The 21896-nt window shown below is 38.1% G+C and overlaps 1 protein-coding gene across 1 annotated transcript in view; it reads left to right on the top strand.

The window, feature by feature from the left end:
• Macrod2 (MACRO domain containing 2) overlaps positions 1-21896 on the top strand; it is a 1506514-nt gene that overhangs the window by 928034 nt on the left and 556584 nt on the right. Inside the window, exon 7 of the mRNA XM_023720132.1 lies at positions 7160-7233. Within this exon, the coding sequence (XP_023575900.1) occupies positions 7160-7233 (74 nt within the window). The remainder of the gene's footprint in view (positions 1-7159; positions 7234-21896) is intronic.

The raw sequence follows: 21896 nt of genomic DNA, 5'->3' as shown, positions 1-21896 counted from the left end.
TTTGTATAATTTCTCTGTGGGAAATTATATCTGCTAAAGATGCATATTAATGCAGTTGGCCATTTGCAACTGAGTGTGATCACTGTATTTATTTGATTTATATATGTCTATAATTTTATGTTGTAAATATTTATTAGGCATATCTAAAAATTGGAGAAGAATTTCATGGAAAAAGGATAAATAAGACAAGTCTGGAAAGCACCCATGAAAACACTGAAATGGATAATGCTAAGTAAGGGTCTTGTGTTTATTCTGTAGAAACTGGCATATCAATAAAGGCACCAGTGATTTGTCTAAGATTGCAATGCTATGAAACCTATGCTCTAGAAAGAGTCCCCTGGAAGTGTCATGGAGAGATTAGAGAAAGCAGGAAAGACCCAAGAGGACAATTCAGAGTCAGCTACAATTGTCCAGATGAGGGCCTAGTAGACCTTGAGTGAGTTCAAAGTCAAAGGAAGATGTAAGTATTTCAGAGGGAAAGTGTAAAGTTTAGGACTCAGTTACCAGCAGAGAAAGTAGTCAAATACAGTAAGGCCTGGAAGGGGGGTACACCTTAATAAGCAGGAAGCACCAAGCCAGGAAGGTTTTTTTTTGAGGCAGGATACACATCGCATTTTGTGCTGGAGCACACCTAGAGAAGGGTGAGTAGGTATTCAACTCTCAAAAAAGGTGCAATGAAAGGGCCTCCTGTGGTTCACACCCTGACAGCCACTGCCTATCCTGGCCACTTCCTTCCTCTTGGAAGAGTATTATAGGCAACTAAGTTAGTACTCATCAAGCTTTCTGCTCATCTTCACTCTCCTCACTTGGTTCATTGTTTCCTTGCTGTTCACTCTCTATATCTGAGGACAGTACCTCCTCAGTTCCCAACTTGGTATCTCCTTCTCAAGCTTTCAGCCCTTTCAGGGTGGGCCCCTCCCCTCTCTCTTGCTTAGCTGTCCTCGTCTTCAGCCCAGCTGGCCACCTCAATGCATTTGTGTGCTGTCTTGTGGCTGCCATTTTTGCTATGTGTCTCCTTGGTCAGGCTTTGGGATTGTAGAGGACAGAAACTCACTAAAAGTGTCAGCATAGTCACTCTTTTTGGGGAGTATGCATAATAATTTGTTTAATGATAAAAGTTGTTTTATTCACAGAGTTTTTAAACTAATTTTAAGGGTTTTATATTTTGAAGCATTCATTTAATAAGCATGGAGACTATTAAGCAATCCCAGTCAGTCCACAGGCACAAATGTTGAGTATGGGTTTACAAGGTTGAAGAACTTGTATATGTTTTTCCAGGTCATACTGGTTCCCTATGACTTATACATTAAAATGGGTAAAAATTGGCCCTGCTTTATTTTGTCCTGTCTTAAAGTACTCTCTAGCAAATTCTGTACGAATCTAATCAGAAAAGCAACATTTATTCTTGGAAATGGAAGAATACTCTTGTTCCTCTTCTCTCACAGATTTTCTCTGAAATCTTACTGATATCTTGAACCGTCAGTATGAACTACTACTGTATGTATTTGCCTTTCAAAAATGAGTCTGTTAATCTTAGTTCTTTCCATAAACATTGTCTATTTTTCTCATCTATGAAGACAATATGCAAGGACTGTCTTCCCTGGAAGACATCCTTATAGATATGCTAGTAGATGATAATGGGACTGGCTAATATAGACAGTGTAGATTAAGAATGCTATAATTAATGGAGCATTGCTCAACTATAAAAAAGATCAACTTGAGGCTTTTATAAGTGAATAGATGCAACTAAAGGCCATACTCATAAGTGAAAAAGTAAAAAAGACCTGCATGTGTAAACATTGTATTGTCTCCATAATATAAGAGCCTAAGACAGTAAATAAAATCCAAATAATACAATAGATACTGTGAAAGGGAAAGAAACTTTTCAATGGGAAGGAACAACTGGGATGGGGGAAAGAAGACAATAAAAGAAAGAAAGAATGGTGTATGTGTGTGTATCTGGTATAATTGTACTGTCGATTTCTACTGGCCTATTGAAAGGAACAGATAATGTTTAAACTTTTCTTTCTTCTTTTTAATTTTTTTGACCAATTTTGCATGTTTATATCTGGTAATCTTGACTAATTTGAGGAAAACAATATACAATATAACAACCATTGTTGAATTCCTCTCATTTTGTTTAGTGAAATTCTGTATCTTTTTTCTACTACTTTTTTCTTTCATTAAAAATTCAAAAAGGGAATTTGAGTATGTTTGGACCAATATATGTCTGTTGGATGCTCATAGAAAAAGGAAGCAGGGTATTATAGGCAGCTCGGTTAGACAGTAATTAATATGCAGTCAGAGAAGGAGGCTCTCAAGGAAGTCAACACAAAGATAAAGACTGGAGGTGAATCCAAAGAATTGGGACTAGAGGTGCATTGAATGAGCCCAGCCCTCCAGATAGAGATACCATGGCCAAGTCTACCTGCCTCCCTAAGTGGTAAAGAGCAACCTGATATTGTATTGTAATTATCACAACCTGCCCAGTAATTCCAGATAGGCATCAGTAGCCCCGGGGGGAGACTAGAGCATCTGGACTCATTCCTTCCCTAGAATATGTTGGTTCTGTCCAGGTACCCTTGATACATGACTCATTTTCTTATTGGGTCAATATTTGCTAAGCAGTTCTTCTTCTGACCCTGTAACTTGTTTGCAGTTTCACCCTCATTGTATCCACATGGTGAGTTTTTCTGTATAAATTACTCCTGCACAAGGGCTTCATTGGCCACTTATTTATGACACTTTCTGAAAATCCAGGAGCTAGTCTCTGTTCCCAATAAAACTCTCTTAGCATCTTCCTTTAGCTCCTAACTTCATTCCTAGATATTCTGGGACCACAGAGTCAGCATATCTGACGTCTAACAGGCTGATAGTTATATTTCTCCTGCATTAAAAAGCATATAAAGGGGTTGGCCAAATAGCTCAGTGGATTAAAGTGCCTTCAAGCAGGTGAAGGGGCCAAGGGTTCAATCTCTGGGCCTGCCATACCGGCCCCACCCCCAGGGTGCACTGAGACAGCAATTGAGACTGGACATGGTAGCACATGCCTGTAATCCCAGCTCTTGGCAGCTGTAAACAGGCAGATCACTATGAGTCCAATCTAGTAGTGAGACCCTGAGCACCTTATAGACCCTTCCCCAAAATACAAAGAAGAAGGAAGAGTAGGAGGAGGAGGAGGAGGAGGAGGAGGAGGAGGAGGAGGACAATGCCCATCAGCTGAGGAATGGATAAAAGGGATGTGTTATTTTTACACAATGGAGTATTACTAAGCTATGAAAAAGATAAATTTGAGGCCTTTATAGGTAAATGGATGGAACTAGAGACCATAGTCATAAGTGAAAATTTTCAGACCTGCATATACAAGCATAATATTGTCTTGCTAGTATAAGAACTTGAAATAGTAAATAAAAACTGATAGGTACAGTAGTATTGGGAAAGGGATGGAATCTGTTCAGAGGTGAGGAAAAAATTGGATAAGGAAAAAAACAGGAAGGGGGTAAGAGATATAATTATACATGTATGTAAGATGGTTAGGATAAATGTACTGCTGATTTCTTCTGCTCTACAGAGGGGAGCTGCTGATACTTTTTTTCTTGCTCTGCTTAGTTTATAATTTTTTCTAATCTTGCATGATTATATCTGGTAATCTGAACAACTAATTTGAATACAACATTATGCAATACAGCAACCATTGTTGAACTATTGTTTTGTTTGGCGAAGTTCTGTCTTGTTTCTGATTTTTGGCACTGTTTTATATTCTCTTTAGATAATAAATAAATAAATATTATCTCATTAATTTTATTTTTTAAAAAAAGTACCACTGAATTGTATGCTTTAAAATAACAAAAAATAAACTTAAAAAAGGAGAGAGAGATGCTGAAACATAAAACCCAGTTAAACACATCGAACACCACAGAGTGTGAAGACTGAAAGAGGAGGCTTTAATAAACAAATGGGTGCGACTAGAGATGAGTCTCTTAAGTGAAATAAATCAGACCCACATGTGTAGACATTGGACTGTCTCCCTAGTGCAAGAACCTAGAAGAATAAATAAACTCTGAAAGGGAGAATACGGAGAGTAAAACCTAAAGAAACTGAACATAAGGAATAAACAAGGGAGATGAGGGAAAGGAGACAAAAAAGGAAAAAAAGAAGGGAACATGATGTAATTATATACAGAGAATAGCTAAGATGATTCTACCACTAATTTTTATTGGTTTTTGAGGTAACGGTTAAGGCTTAAAATTATTACCTTGACAAATTTATATATTAATATCTGTAAGCTGAGGAACTACATTGAAGACAGCAATGTAACAACCACCATTAAATACCTTTCAAGTTGCTCTTTTTTTTTAAAGCATATTATTTCTAATGTCTTATCTGTGACGTTATACTCTCTTTAAAATAAATTAAAAATAAAAAGGACAAAAATGCAAAATTTATGGAAAAGAAGAATTAATGTTTTAACCTTTGGACAATCTTACAAGCCTATATCTGGTAGTCTGAGCAACAACTTTGTAACAGTATGTAATTTAACAGCCATTGTTAATTTCCTGTTCTTGTTTTGAATTGCTGTACCATTTTTATTGTCTTACGGTGATTTGTTTTTGTCTTTGTTCTTGTTTCTTTTCTCTTTAAAATGAAATGTAGGAAAAGAAGGCAGTGTTGAGCTTAAAGATAGTGGTTTCAATGAAATAATCCTTCCCATCTTTCCCTCTTTCTGCATCATACATATAAAAGCTTATAGGATTATTCCTTCATCTATTTCTATCTCTATTGACAGAATGTCTAATGATTTTTCAGATCTAGGAGTGTGTTCTGCTTATGTAAGATTAAAAAGACATCTGGGTATATTTTAGAAATTCTGAATATGTGTGCTCACACTCCCCACCGGGAGGAAACTGAAGTCTGTCATTCTTTCTGCTCCTGTAAAATCAAACCCATTCTACATGATCAGTTTAATTCATGTGGTCCTACTTCAAATGTAATCTACAGTGTCCCTAAATGGAATAGAAGCTGCTTTCTTGGACTACTGTTAATAACTTTCTGTGATATTGCTGTTTAGCATACAAGGGGCATAACTTCCATTAAGGGTGTACAAGGACTGATCCAACTATATGACAAATTTTAAAATTTGTTTGAAAAATTAATATGGTAAAAGCTATGGCTGACACTGACAAAGGATCTACAATCTGAGGTACAGGATCTCAGGATAAATCCTGAGGGGATTTCACTGACCTTATCAGACCCAAAAGCTACAACTCTTGTTGCATAGATCTTGCTTTATCTTGGTCTCAACCATCCAGCAGAAAAATATAAAAATGAAGTATAAGAAGTAAAGCCATGCTGTTATGTTGAGCTGTAGGGGACTCAGGTCAACAATTTCTGACACTGTCAGTCAAGCAGAAGACCCAATACTATTATGGACTACTGGACTCTTTTAGAATATTTTGCTGAGTTAACACACCTCTAATATCCAGATGACGGAAATAAACAAAAAAGGGGATACAGATGAATGTCCATTTTGTATCTGTGTATTCAAAATGGTTATGATATATATATATATATATATATATATATATATTATATATATTCTCTTAATGAATAGAGGGCTTTGTTCTAATAATGTTTGTAAGTAGGATATCATGTCCGCATCTTGTACAGCAATTAACCACTAGGAAGACAGTATGCAACGTGTTAATTATTGAAAAAATCCTTCTGCCATTTTGGGGGCCTGCCCCTTAGCTCAGTTCTTTAAGTGGCTGCTTCAACAATGCAGTCAGGCTCAGATTGCTGTGATTTGATCCCCACAATGCTAGCCAGCCAAACCTACCCTGAAGGCATTTGGAGCAAAAAAAAAAAATCCTTAATTATTGAAACTGTCCTACCAATTTGATTTGAAACTGTCTCATTGCTATTTGTTTCTCAATAAAATTATGGAAAAAATTAAAAAATTGAAAAAAAACATTGTCATTATTCCCCATCAAAATATCCCCCCTTGCTTACAATTCACTTATGCCTTCATTCTTGCTCCTTTTGCCAGTGGTTCTGGAAACCCTCTATCATGAGTGCCTTCATGAGATGATTAAAAAATGCAGTGAATTTTGCAACTGAGTGCCATCCAACAGAAAGTCAGGCTTGTAGAAACATTATGTTCATCTTATTCACCAGATTCATCACAGTGTGCTCTCTGGTTCATCTCCATAGTCAAAATGACCATGAAAAAAATATGTTGAACCAATTCAGGACATCAAAGTAGCCATAATGGTATAACAGAACACAAAGGAGGGCTTCGGCAAGTGCTCCAGAAAATGGCAAGAGCAACTGGAAAAGTTTTCAAAGTGGTGAATAATACTTTGAGGGAGATTAATGGCAATGTGTCTTTTACTTTAATACATTTAAAAATTTTTGCACATTGCTTGCATTTTTTCCATGGCCCCTTGTGTTATTACCTTGACTCCTGGCAGTTCTTTGATGGAGTAGTGACCCTGTGACTCAACACCAAACACTCATCACCCACATCTCCTTGGTTTTCAAAATAGGGTAATAAGGAGGTAAAACACCTGAATTTTAGAACCACTTATGAGAAAAACATATGAAAGTGCTTTGTAAACTAGGAAATACATAAATAATTTTAACTAATATTATTATTAAATAGCAGGTCATGGGCTGGGGAGATAGCTCAGTGGTCTAAGTGTCTGCCTGGCAAGTGCAATGACCCAGATTTGATCCCCTGTACCACATGCTGTGCTGGCCCCAGAACTCTGGGTGCACTGTGCCAGCCACTAAAATGGTGCGGTGATACATGCCTGTAATCCCAGCTGAGGGGCTGAGACAGGAGGATCACTATGAGTCTGAGCTGCATAGTGTGCCCTGTACACAATAAATAAATAAAAAATAAATAAATAAACAAAAAATAGCAAGTCACTCCTTTATTTTTACTCTAAAGTGTCTTAGGACTCCCCTCTTAAGGCCATGTACATACAGCCTCACGCTTTATCCTCCCACACAGCTTATGGAGGCCAGCCTTGCTCAAGACTTACTGGTTGAATTGAAAGCTATTTTAGAGAAAAAAAAATCATTCACATATCACAACTGACTTCTCTATTGCCATCTTCAATCTTTATTCATATCTTATCTCTTACTCTTAACATAGGTTTTCCGAACGAGCCTGCCGCAGTCATTGCCCTAGGCACCATTAAGGAATGGCTGGCCAAGCACCACCAGGAGGTAAGAGAGACAGCATGCTCAGCATTCTCGATACTGTACTGTGACTCTCAGTTCCTAAAACAATCAGCAGATAGTTCCTGTAACTATTAACTGAACTTTGTCATTGAGTCAAAATTAGCTGACCATTCTTCATTGGGTTATGTGGATGATTGAATATCTTCCTTAATCAATTGACATTCATAAGTATATTGATTGATTGGATGATAGTGTCACACAAAATAATCTGATCCATTTAGTTATGGTCTCATTTTCACCTTGTTGGGTACTACGGATTATAGGCATGAAAGCAAGGGATAGGATGGGTTTCATTATGAATGATGGTTCTTCCTGTACTATTTCCTATAAAGAGTTATTGTTGCTCAGTGGGGATTCCTGTTGGACAACAATCTTTTGCTGTCATACACTGTATTTATTAATAACTAATGATTTCCCTAAAGTGACTCCTGAATGTGATTGGAATATGTTTGGATAATTGATAGCTCAATTGTTATGACCAGGAATTTTTTATGAAACTAAGTGCTTCCACCAGAGTGTCCAGTATGCTTCCTATCTACTTATCTAGTAAGAGCTTTTGGATATATTCAATGATGAAAGGCAAGGCAACCCCAGGAAACAAGGCAGTGAATAACTAGAGGTCATAGAGCTTTAGGTTTTTGAGGTTTGTGAATGTATATTTTATAGCAGTAAGCAGTATTCAGACAAGGTGTAATCTTGTGCATTTTCCTTCTCCTTTTGATTTATTTTCCCCCTTGAATAGCAACATAAAGGGAGCATGAATAATTTGTTTCACTTTCTGATGGATTGTGAGTTTGGCTTTGGGGGTGCTAAGAGATGGATTATTTGGAAATGGTTGGTTATAAAAACAAGTTATGGGGGTTCCTAGTGATTGAGAGATCTTGATGCTTTGTGGGTTTAAGAGAACCATGGTAACATTTTCTAATTACTGCGTATTTAACATTCTTAACCAGAGATGTGTATTGCCAGTCTAGAATGGAAGTGGACCTTGTGGTCAGTCACACATTTTGGTGCTTGTTCTTTTTTTTTTTCTCTCCTACTTTGAAATGTATGAATAAGGCTTAAATTACAAAATAAAAATAAATAACTATAACTGATAATTTGAGTAGCATGTATTTATCATGAGTTATTTTATGTTTACAGCAACTTTATGAAGGATTTGGGATAGGCATTATTATTCCCAGCCATATCTAGCATCAAATACCATACTCTAGAATGGTAAATTCACAGGATCAGACTCCAGTTCTCAGCACTCCAAAGCCATTCCTCAGTGGAATGCCCCTGGGCCAGGGAGAGAATTTTACTGCCTTTGAAATCCAATTTTTTAAAATATATTTCTTTTTTTAAAAAAGTATATTTCTTTGTGATAGCAAATACTCCTCACCTGGCCCATCTGCTTTGCAAAAGATAACATGTTTCACAAGTGAAAATTGATAACTGTGCAAGTGTATTAGTGTATATCCGTCATTTCCACTGTCTAGTAATCCAGGGATGGGACTGCTGGAGGCAGCTCACCTGTGGCCCTTTGCCAGGTGCTGGGAGTGCACACGAACGCTTCTGACTGAGGAAAGGATGATGAAGTGTATATTGCATTTACAGCTCACTGACAAGTTCTAATGATGCATTATCTCTACTTATACTCTGTTTTCCTTAGAAATTCCTTAGCCTTGTGTTTTCCTACACAGTTCACCTGCTACCTTGTCTTTCAAACCATTTTTTGGCCTCCATATTGTTTTATTGTATATTTTTTAATCCATTGCAGAAGATTTAGATAATTTGAATTCAGAAACATAGATTGGTTATGGCAACTTTAAACATGTCTTGTGCCAATTCCTTTTGAAAAGACTCCTATGTCAATGCACATTGACTAATTTGAACAAGTTAAATTGAACACATTAAATTTTACTAAATAAATGCATTATAAATAGTACATCATAGATATAAAACTGCACAAATTGATTATCTAGTGTTTTATTTCTTGCTCTGCAAAAGTTGTATGAAAGAATATTGCTTCTGATTCAATTGTTTCTTCACTACACTATTGTTTTGACATTCTGATTGTCTCAGCTATCTATTCATAAATTCTCTCACTTGATAAATATTTATTGTATCTCACTAAACACCAGGCACTTTGGATATACCAGGGACAGAGCATTTAAAAATGAACAGTGGCTGCTTCCTGATATTCATTGTCTAGAAAGAGGGACATAAATTTAGTAAATAATGAAACAAAAGAGTTCTAAGTGTGCTTTATAGAATAAAACTAAGTAACTGCATAGGAGCTGTTGAGAGATTGGCTTCGGAGAATGTAGAGACTGCTGTGTAGACTGTATCTTCAAGGAAATATTTGTGTAGGGATGGGTTAAGACAAGCTCCATTAGAATGTCTTGCATGGTGGGCACCAGAAGAGAAAAACCCTGAAGGAAAATGAGCTTATCCTTTGCAAGCAATGGTAAGACAGTCACCATGATTGGATCAGAGAGATAAAAGAAGAGCAGGAGGCAAATTTGGAGATAGCAGATGAGATCAGATTACAGTGTAAAGTCTTGTGGTTCATAGGAACACATTACATCTTACTCTGAGGCTAATGCAATGCTTTTGCAAGATTTTGGAAAGAGAGTAACATGTTCTATTTCATCTTTGAGAAATGAGTTTAGCTATTCTTTGGAAAATGGCCTTTAGATATATCAGAGAAGGAAAGGGAAGACTGATTAAGAGGCTCCTGCAGTAAATCAGCCCAAAGATGGAAGACAGCTTCAGAATACAGTGATGATGGCAAAGAGAGCAACAAGCCCAAAGTCCAGGAGACACTTTAAAATGGAGCTAATAGCACTTGAAAAGTTTTCCAGTACAGGTAGATTAGCTCATCCAGCAGCTACAAACTGCCTCCACATCTCAGTGTCATAAGGTAATCAAGGTGTATGTGCTGCTCACAGTATTGGTATATGTTGTGCAGGTAAAGGGCTGTGGCTTAGTCAGGAGCCTAGGCTGATTTACAGTCCACCCTGTGAAATACCAGTCACGTGACAGAAGCAATGCTTCCATGAAGGAGTAGAATAGTTTTCCTTCACACTACATTGTCCAAAGAAAGGCTTATAGGGACCAAGTTCCAGGAGTCAAGAATTGGCTCTCATTCCTACTATTTTGTTCAGTGAAATTTTGTACCATTTCTAATGCTTTTTTTCTTGCTATTTTGTATTATTTGGAAAATAAAAAAAAACTTTAAGAAAAAATATGCTCTCTTTGCATATGTTCAGAATACAGCAAACTCAATGTCAACAAAACCTGATATTATCTATTCTACACTGAAATTATAAATGACAAAACAAGTCAAGAATGGCAACTGAGTTTTGGCCCAGACATCTGGGTATATTTTGGTGCATTTACTATGCCAATGAAACACTTGTATAGGATCATACTTATATGAAAAATATAAAGAAAACTAGAACTCTGTTAAGTCTGCGATTACCTTAGATAGCCAATTAATATTTCAAAAAGATAAATTGACTTTTTATTCTGAAGAAAAATGAGGGGAAAAAAAGACATAGTGGCACTATGCAAATCACTGTAACATTAACCTAAGTTTGAGATTCCCTGAAAAAAGGAGAAATACACTCAAGCCAGCTTAGAAGAATATGTTGTAATAATGAATAGGGTAAAAAGCCAAAGTCTTGAAATTCCAAGGCTAGACCTAGATTGGATTTCCAATTTTAATTCTCTGCAGTTTCCTAAGGGACTAGGATCACATCCTGTAACTCCGTCAAGAAACAAATGATCTCCTTTTCATTTCTTCTCACTCTCTCTTTCCCTCTGTTTCCCAAATCACAATTTCATCATCGCTACCAATCATTATTATCTTGCACATCATCATCTGGGCTTACGTGTGACTCCACCATGACTCTTCCTGTCCATTTGTGGGTCAGTCAGCACCACATGAAAACACACCAACATTCACTTTGGCAGGTAGGGTTGGATCTTCTGGAACTCTTAGCCGATTGGGTCCTCTGAAACTTTCCCTTTTAAAAATAAGGAATTATATAATGCCCTTCTCCCTCAAGTGACATATTTCTATTAGCAACGTAAGTACATAATTCAGGGCTGCACATTTTCTTAATGTTTTGGTGTAATGCCTGATAAATAATCGATGCTGTGATATAATTAGTGAACTTTCACATTTCACTACTTACCCTCCGATTTCTAAAGCATCAGGAGTGTATACCCCCCTCATCATAATAGTTGATTTGTTTCTATATAATTTCAAAAACTACTGAGAGTTAATAAGGCTGAGCATCGCCACAGTCAGAGTCCTCCCTGGAATGCTTAGGTCCAGTGGGACAGAAGTAGGAAAACCATCTTCTAGTGTTCATCACCCACGTGTCTAATTTTCCCAAAGCCAGAACTGCTAGGAGACTGTAGTTACTACACTTTTAACGGAACTCAGGAGATTGAGGAACAGAGCCCAGCTGAACAAATCATAGAGCTGGATCCAACTACAGTGGTTCCAGGGGGAAAAAATGAAGCAGTGTTTCAATGCTAACAACAGCAAACCCCTCCCCACAGAATTTTAGGGAAGAATTGAGGTGCAAAACATGTGTGTGAGGGGGTGGGGAGATGGCTCAGTGGAATAAGTGCTTCCCTGGCAAGCGCAAGGGCCTGAGTTCTAATCCCTGGTTCCGCAAAAAAAACACACACACACACAAAAAAAAAAAAAAAAAAAAAAAGGTGTGTCAAAACTAAAGACAGTAAGGACTACTTTCAGTGCTGAGAATTGAATGATTGCTATGAGAAGGTCTGCTGGATGAATTATCTCACAACACAGGCCAAAAAAATACAAAGAAATGTGTATCTTGAATGAAGAGCTAAGGTAAGAGACACCTAGGGATCAAGTGTGAGAGGAGCAAGAGATGATTACCCACTGGCATTTTCAGTTAAATTAAGTGTTAAGAAATTCAAAGTTTGGAAAACCAAAAAAGAAGAATACCAGTTGGTTATTTAAAAAAAAATTGACTGTGGGTAGAATGACGACCTTCCCCATTTCTCTCAAGTGGCAACTTATTACAGAGATTGGGGTGCAAAACAAAAGGCTGCCATGGAAACGAGCAGTGCCAGTGCAGCCCAGACTCCTAACTTGGGTGGCTGCTTTGCCTTATTATACAGTTTCATGCATTCCTCATTTTTCATGCAGTCTAAAAATATCACTTCACGTGAAATAGTGACTTCCTCACTTGCTGCTCTGTGGCACCCTGTTCTTGTCTAGAACTTAGCCCAAGAAATATTCTCACACTGTCTGTTCTGTTGCTCTACTCTAGGGACTCATTGGCATTTGGCCATTGGTCTCTGGGGCAATGTAAATCTGTGTCACTTTTTTTTGCATAGAAAGCAGTAAAGAGCTGGGATTATAGCTCCGTGGCACAGCACCTGCCTAGCAAGGGCAAAGTCCTGAATTTGAATCCTGTCCCCTAAAAAACATTAAAAGAAAAAGCAGAACATGATGTCTTTCTTTTGCTCTTAAAATCTACAAATGCCCTGATACCGTGAGATATTTCCATGTCATGCAGATACACTCAATATTTCAAATTTTCCAAGTAAATAAATGTCCTACAGCATATGAGACAGGTGTTAAAACTTCTGGGGCACTCTCTTTGAGGACAAGGTACCTAGGATAAAGATTCTGAGTCAGAAGGTTAGTAGCTTTGCAGGGAACTTTTAAAAGTGGAAACCTAAATCAGGGCTTAGTTGCGTGACAAAGAAAACTAACCCCTAAGTCACTTCACAAGTTATAAATCAGAAAGTGGACAGGATTGTGGCATCCTAATAGGTTCAGGTTAAAGCTGCAACCTTGCAACCCCTGGGGAGGACACCAAAAACGTTCCAAGGCCAGGCTCTAGCCTCATCTCTGTAGACTGCTAAAGATGAAAGCCTTCCCATTTAGCCTCTCCATAGAAATTCCCTAACTTCCTCTCCCATCCTGGCATCTCTCTCCCCCACTTCATATCTTGTTATTCTGGATTGGGAGCAATTCAGTGCAGCGAATCTGCCTCATCTTTGAAACTCCATACTGAACATCTAGCTAGACTTCGAAATCTTTGGCAGGGATAAACTCTAGCTTTGAATTTTTGAATCCTGTATCAACTTTCTTCCATGCAGGAGGGAGGTAGATACTTTCTCTCACTGCATTCTGACGTTGGTTCTCTGCTTGATGTAAATTTCTTTTAAGTATGTTTTTAGCACAACAGATTTTTGTTGTTGTTCAAAATGTTAAATCCCAGCCACTTGTAGTTTTAATGGTTTATTCTGTGCTTTGCAAAGAAAACATGACACATGAGCTATTGCTATATATCACTTTCCCTAATGTGCCTACAGATGTAGCCATGGTGCTGAGAGACTGCTTCTACATGGCAGCATCACTCTGAGGCAGATCCACCTCAGGGACTTATGTGGGGCTGAGAGCCCTTGCCTTGTCCAGTGTTAGCTAGAGCTCAAGGTCAGTTGGTGATAGGTCACTAAACTGTTTTTGAGCTTTTTGTCGGGGTGTTTTAGAAGTGAAGTCATGGGTTTCTACTGTTTGGAAACAAATAGCACTGTGGCTCTCTCCTGCCTTCCAACACTGGGATACAAAGCCTACAAATTAGTGCAAATTATGAACAGATTTTTCTACCCCAGTGAACAAAATCTGGAATCCACTGAAGAAATAAGTGATCAGCATCCTGAGAGGTCCATTTGCTGCTCTTGTGATAATTGGATAAGGTCAAAGACATGGCTACTTGTTCTTCATTACAGATCACAAAAGGACCATTACACTTTAGCTGCTGATGCTAACACTATTTTTTTCCTCTTCTTGGCAGAGGTCTTTGAGCATATGCAGTGTTAGAAATTGTTTGTCACTTTTATTTCAGAATCACATTATAGATCACACACACAAAAAAAAAGAAAAGGAAAACACCCAGTGTGGGGCCTGCTGTATGTCACTGAAATGAAATGCCTTAGAATCTTTGTGGTTCTTAAAAAGGGGGTTTAAATGAAACATGAAATGATGCTTACATTTATGATGGGAAAATTATATCCTTCACACTAAGCTCTAATTCCTGTAGACACTTATTTATGGAAACAAAAAAGAGTAATATGCCATCATCCAATTCAAATAGCATAGGGGTATTGTTCATAGTTAAAGGTTTAGAAGCAGCAAACTAAGCACTTGGTGTTCACCTCTGGAAATGTTCTTTTATGTCCACAAACATCATTATATACCTGTACCAGCCTTAGTTTTTGGTGTGATCTTATGTTAAAATATTTGTGTTTGGAGAAATAAAACCTATCTCTGAAATAGTCCTATCTTATGTAAGCCTGTGGTTATGGTAATAATAATCATCATCATCCTAATAGGTTGCTATAAAAACGTATCCTTTGACTAACCTATGTATGATGTTTAGGTGGGAGCCGTGATGCTCATGGGCTGGGACATAATTGAAGAAAATGATTCCCAGACTCTGAAGATATGCCACATTTGTTTTCTTCTTCCAAAGCTCTAATGAGTTGCTACATTTCCTTGTTCCTCCTTGTCTTAATTTCCTTCTATTTCCTTTCCTTCTTCTTTCCTCCCCTCCTCCCTTCCTCTTTTCCAGCTTTGTATCCTCTTCCTCACACACAATTGCCCCCACTCTTGGTCTGTCTTTGTTGAGAATCATGATAAGGATCTACCCTGATGGCCAGAAGCAAAATTTCTCTAACATATTCTAAAGTCACACTGTTCACCAACCCCCAAGCAAGCTTCATTCCTCCTAGCACAAGTTTGAAAACACTGGGGTTACCATACACTTTCCCATTGTTGAAGCTTGCCAACTGGACAAATCCATTTACTCTTTCTGCCTTATACCATGTTAGCATCTATTCTGACCAGCATGCTAGAGATGTTGGACCTAAAAATGCAATGAGAACCCAAAATGTTGCTTCTGTTTTTCATAACCACAATACAATGGATAAAACAACTTTGCTGCTTCTATTAGGCAGGCTCACTACCAGTTAAGATGTGCCTATGATGGAGAAGATGTTAAGACATATGTTTAGACATTGAGGTACATTTCCCCTCTGCCCTGTTCTTATCCTTAACTTGTTAAAGCCTAATGAATTTTCCTTCCCAGTAGGGCATATGTGGATATCAAGTACCTAGGTTACTTTAGCCACACAACCTATGGTTCTCTGAAAACAGAGAGGTGCTGTGTGTAAGTGTGAAGGTGAGGAGAATAGGGAGGTAGGGGAACAGAGAGAAATAGAGAATTAGACAAGGAGAGGTGGTTTATTTCCATACCTACATGTGGAAGTCACGTGTCTTTCCCTGCTTACTTTCTTAAAACCAACACAGTTTCCACTGTGACCCTGTTTCTTCTGATAAACAGAACAGAGTATAAGGCAGTACAGAGAGAACCTGATAAACATACTGTGTTGGAGAATGGGATTATGTTGAAATTGATGTGGGAAATTCACATGTAAACAGAGAGGTGCTTCTAGCAAGAGGTCTGGATGAAGAAAAAGTAAGAAAAGAACTGGAGAGGAAAAGGAAATAAAGTTTATTTGAAGTGCCTAGTGGCCTGTGTATGACCCTCTAACATATGTCATTACATTTTCATAAAACTTTCCTCAAAGTAGACATGTGAAATTTAAAAATAAATTTTCTTCATGTATCCTTACAGTATGTTATGGGCACATCCATTGTGGGGAGTTGGTAAAGTACTTAATGCAATCCAATTGCTTTTACTTGTTCTCCTCTCCCTCCTCATCTCTATTTCTGGAGCCCCTTTCCCTTTGCAGGAAAAAGAATCTATCTTCCTGCTTACTATTTTTGTCTTTCAGTTTACAGATGTGATAGTTTAAATGCAAGGGAAAGGACAGTCTTTAGGTCAGTTGGTTGGGCATGTCTGTGTGTCTTAAATCTGTGGCTTGTGGTGCTACTTCCAGGTTGAGCATCTTACTCAGACAGGTTATAAAGTCACATGGTCCCACATAGGTTGATGAAAGCCTTTCACTGAAACTTCTTTGCTACTCACTATAGGAAAGGAAAATGGCAGTGAAAGTGAGAAATACAAGCATTGGAGCTACCAGCTACCACTTCTTGTCCTGTGAGTGGAACTTCTGTTCAGGGAAGACAGTTTGTTAGCAGTGTTCCAGATTGGTGGCTGGTGGGAGAGCCCTGGAGCCCATAGGGCCTATGGAAAATATCAAATCTGGGGTGACAAACATGGAACCGACACCCATTTGCTAACAGTTCATTCTATGTCTTTCCAAATATCATTGCCTTGGCAAACTACTGTTTTTCAAAGTATAAGTACTAACACATACTATTCATACAGATTAATGGAGTCCCTGTAATATTTTCATACACATCTACACTACGTATTGCTCTTACCCATTCACTCTTCTTCTACACTCCCACCTCCCCCAGCTCTTCCTCCTCCCCATCTCCTCCTAGTCCCTAATACTTCCTCTTCTACCCTCAGTGAACCACTGGTTTTGATGGCATAATCATGTCCATCAAATGTGTTGGATTAGAAAAGTATTTGAGTATCACTCTCCTAATAGTAAAATCAATAAGGTCAATTTTAAACATTCATTCTTTGAATACCTTCATGAAGGAGAATAATAAAAAGATTAATTGATTAATCCATTAATTGATTAGTTTTCTGATGGTGCTAGCTTTTTCTTTCTTTGCTGTGAATCAGAGGTTGGGAATACATGTTTTAATGGAGATCAGTACTGAATAAAGGCCATGAAGGAACATGAGGAAGATGAGGTGGAATTCATTCATAATTAAACTTCGGGGTTCATTATTTAAAAAACGGAAAATGATCCTTCAGATACCATAGTGTTGTCCTCAAAAGAAAATGGGTCACTTCACAAACTTTGCCTTTGCCTTAGATGTTCATGAGACCATGGGATAACTCTTTCTGATTGTCTAAGTTTCTCAAGTGAGATAGGAAAGATGAAGCAGCAGCATCAGGTGCTCTCTGTTTGCCTTAGACATGAGCATCAACTCCACATGGGCATTTCTTTAAATTTAATATTACAAAAGCAACCCATTAGTGTAGGTGGGGAGGCCACCATGTTTATTACCTATAAATGACTTTTTTATGTATTTGGTACAAGGTCTCACTGTGCAGCTTTGACTCATAGTGATCCTCCTGTTTTTAGCATCCCCAGTGCTAGGACTACAGGTGTGTGCCATCATACAGTCTTAGTGGCTGGCTCAGTACCCGTGGGAGGTGGGGCTGGCCATTAAAATGATTTCAAATAGATGATAGCTTCAAAATACCCAACTTTTAAAGCTCCCTATGAAATTAAATGTGCTGATTATCCAAATGATACAAACTTTTCAAGAATAGAAAGTAAACCTCTGAGAATATAGCTGGGTCTACATCAGAAACAGAGATGGATGGAAACTTGTGCCTTTATTTCTATATAGGGGAAGAAACCCTTTTTACTTTGCCCTGTACCTTAGTTGAGTAAAACTCACATAGTGCCTTGATGTAAGGAAAGACCAGAAGACTTGTCACTGTCACCCAGTTCAACTCCAGAAGAAAAACCTAAAGGACTTTCCTGTTCTTTTAAAATTAAAAGATTAAGCAGCTAATAGGCAGTATTCTCAGCCAGATTTTGCTTCAGAGAAACCTGTGACCAAGACTAGTATTATTTCATGTTTTCTCCAGTCTCTTGTGGGCAACAAGTGGCTCCTGTTGAAAGCCGACTTCATTGCTTTTCAGTATGGCAGAAGATGCAAATAGGCCTGGCAAAACAGCAGCTTCTACATTCTCAGCTTGACTGCAAGTATACTGAAAGAAACTTAAGAGAGTATGGACCTACAGACCCACAATATTGAAAGATATCTTTATGAGTCAATGGACATAAGAGCTTACTAGCATGCTTCCTTTCCATTAGATTGTGTTATCTTCATTTTTATTCATGGACCCCTGAGAAGCCTATATCAAGGAGCTTCAGTCTTTTAGTGACAAGATTATTACCATGTACCAAGTAAAGAATAGAAGAATATTGAAGAATATAGTTGATGGGGAACACTAAAAAGTAGCTCTGAGCAGGATTTAAAATCGATCAGTTGCCTTTCTATGTTTACTTATGAGTATGTCCCAGTCCTAGGACACTTGTCTGGAGATGAGAAACAGATTCATAGTAAATGAACCTCTATGAGTCACTGGTCCCAGGTGCGGTCTGTAGTGGCCTGTAATTCCATGACACTTCAAAAGACAAGATAAGGTCACAGCTAAGGACACCTAGCTCCAACCCCAATTAACTAGGTCTTGCCATGAATGTCAACTTGAGGACAAGACAATATTCCTAATTAGCATAATTTACTACTTGACATAGTCTTTGCACTTACTCCCAAGATCCTGCTGTTTCCCAAGTGCTTTCCTCAGAATTCTCTTCCTTTGTTTGAAAACCATAAATATGGGCCACTTAGAGAAGTCTTTGTCTCAGCCCCTAGAGAATCTTGAATTAGAGGGTTTTGACTCATAAGAAGTGTACATAAAGCAGCTTCAGTGTTTTAGTGAGATTATTCTTTTGCCCAAAGCAGAGAGTAGGAGAATGTTGAAGGATATATAGTTGCAAATCCAGGTAGCTAAAATCTGGTTGGAATGTTCATGCTTGTGATCATAGGTTTGAGAGACTTTGGAAAAGAATTGAGAGATCCAGTTTGACCCTAAAATGTTGATTTTAGAGTTGGTTATACAGCAAGAGTAGAAGCTGCCTGGCACATCAGCTGTGGTGCACTGAGACATTGGTGTGCAATATAGGAGGGGAGTTCCATGCACATAGATTCTATGTCTTAACACTCTTTAAAAAGAGGCAAATACAATGAAAGGGAGAGATTAACAATGGTACTTCTGTTTCCAGTTCCATAGTTCTGTCTTTGAAAAGACATGTAAATAGACTCCACAACCAATCGGTCCAAATTCTTACATGACTCTGAACATTATGCTTCTGTACAATGCTCCTATGTAAACATTTTTTGTTGTTGCTTCTCTGATATGTTCCACGAAAATAAGTCCCTAACTGCATCTTTGTGCCCAATGGAGACTTGAGAATTCTCTTTCCAAAGTTATGAAAAAAAATGGCATTTATTGAGCTTATTGAGAGATAATGTATCACTTTCAAATACAGGGTCTTCCCAAAAACTTTAAAGAAAAATTGGCCCATGTGGAATTTTCAATTTATAGACCAACTTTAGAGCCTGGACAGGGCATAAGAATAACTCAGCTGGATTTATTTTGCAAGGAATTTTGGCTGTTTTTAACTAGCAGAACAACCTTAGTCTGTACTGTGTTTCCTACCCTGTTAGATACAGTACTAACATACTGCTACCCTAAGGGTTACTCTGCTTGTTAGTGAGATGATAACATGAGATTAAGGACATTTTGGGAGATGCTACAACTGTTCTGGATCAGTTTTCTCATCTGTAAAATAAGATAAGTCACATGAAGAAAAACTAAAACAGATCCTGGGTGGTAAGTTAAATCTACATCAAAATATTTGGTTTTTGTTTTTGTCTTTGGCGGAACCAGGGATTGAACTCAGGCCCTTGCGTTTGCCAGGGAAGCGCTTATTCCACTGAGGCATCTCCCTGGCCCCAAAATATTTGGGAGAATATGTTTGCGTGCATGTGCACACGCGTGCGCGCGCGCGCGCGCGCACACACACACACACACACACACACACACTGCTGCTTGTTTAATTTTTTTGAGATGGGCGTCTTTCTTTGTAGTCCAAACTTGACTTAAAGTCCTCCATATAGCCTAGGCTGGCCCAGAATTTGTAATCCTCCTGCTCTGGTCTTCCGATTTCTTGGATTACAAGCATGTGCCACCCCAAGAGGCTCTCTTGAGATATGGTTAAACTTTCTGCAGCACTGGTTGAGAATGATTACCCAAGTTATTTTCAAGAATCTTTTCTAGATAGAACATACTAAAGGCTTCTATTCATTCTCTTCAAAGTGGGAAAGGCTATGGAAGGAAGAATTGAGAGTGTATTTCCTGTTCACAAACTTGGGACAGGCCTTCTTAGCAAAAAGCCAAGAGTATGGGGCTTGGTACACTGCCTAGACAGCACCAGAAAGCCACCATCCACAGCCTGATGACTGATGAACTCCCACAATTTGTCTTCTATCAGCTCCTTTAAGAGAGGTAAACAAAAAATTGAGTTTGAGGATGATGCCTACATAAAACAAGTAACCTTATCCCACATTAAATGTCGGGGGTGGGAGGTTACTAGACAGCTTACGTGTCACCCTGTATGCATGCACAAGGGGCCTTTTGCTTTCTTTAGGGAGCATTTTACTGTACTTTCAATATTCTGTGTGTAATAACAATTGTCTCCTGATATGTGCTGGGATACTTCCATACAAGAGATACATTGAATAAGCTAGAGAAAGCTATTAATATATGCAATTGAATCATTCTGGAGTAATAATTCAGACAGATTTTAAAAATTAAGCAAACAGTACTACCTCTTAGATTTTGCGCAATTATATCAGTTCAAAAAAAAAAAAAAACCTGAGAATAAAGTGTTCATCCATGTGAAGCAAATTAATTCTCCCTGGACATAAGGCAACCTTTGGCAAGGTTACAGGAGAACCTTTTTTGTTGGGACCCTGTTCCCTTCCCTAGGACCATGTTTATACCATCAACCTGTGGATCAGCCCCCAGGTGAGGACAGAGGTGTCACACACAGTGTTGCCAGAATCCACTGCCCCTGATGCAATTAAAGTTTGTAAGGTATTAGACAATGAGTCTCTGTATTAAAATCCATGACTGTAAAACATCAACCATCCTAGTACTTTTTTTCTGTTCAGATTTTTCTCTGAAAACAATTAGAGCCTGATGGGGTGTGTGTTTGACAGTTCAAATTGAGCTACAAATGACCTGGGTGTGCTTCGGCAGAGCACAGGGCAGCTCAGGAATGTATTAAGTTGAGTAATCATCGCATATGTTTTTCCCTGGGGTTCAGTGACATCGACAAAGTTCATTTTTCTAAGAAGTTTTTCTCTCTACAAATTTAAACTCAGGGGAAATAGGATCCATATGTTCCTGATTCATTTGCACTAACTCATCAAAACATTCTTTTCTTTATAAGTTATTAGATGTCTACAGAGGATTTCAACTCTTTTTTATAAGTTCTTTTAAGCCATTTTGTCTAGAGACAGGAAATGGCCAGTTGCCAGCAGTAAGCAAACCCCCCAAATAGTCACGTTCTAGTCTGCAGGAAAGAAAAAAAGAAAGAGAAAGAGAAAATGTATTTTCTGTTTTTAAGTACAGTCCAATAATGGTTTTCTTGAGAGAGTAGAGATAAATATATTCTCTGAAATGTGTTATTAGACTTATTAAATGTGTAATTAAGGAAATTCTGTGAGGTGTTTCAGTAGAAATGGGATTTAAATCACTGCCCTGAAAGATACATACACACACAGACAGAGAGAGAGAGACAGAGAGAGAGAGAGAGAGAGAGAGAGAGAGAGAGAGAAAGCTGCTGGAAACTGAATTCAGGGACTCTATAAGTTCTTGGCTTACCTAACAGCTTAGAATCTTGATATGTGAAACATCTTCAGTGTGAACAGTAGGTTCTATGTGCATTATATTTGTGTGTTAGAT

The sequence above is a fragment of the Octodon degus genome, unplaced genomic scaffold (genome assembly GCF_000260255.1).
Source record: "Octodon degus isolate 3935 unplaced genomic scaffold, OctDeg1.0 scaffold00073, whole genome shotgun sequence".
NCBI classification, from domain to species: domain Eukaryota; kingdom Metazoa; phylum Chordata; class Mammalia; order Rodentia; family Octodontidae; genus Octodon; species Octodon degus.
This window is presented reverse-complemented; position numbering and strand designations above follow the sequence as displayed.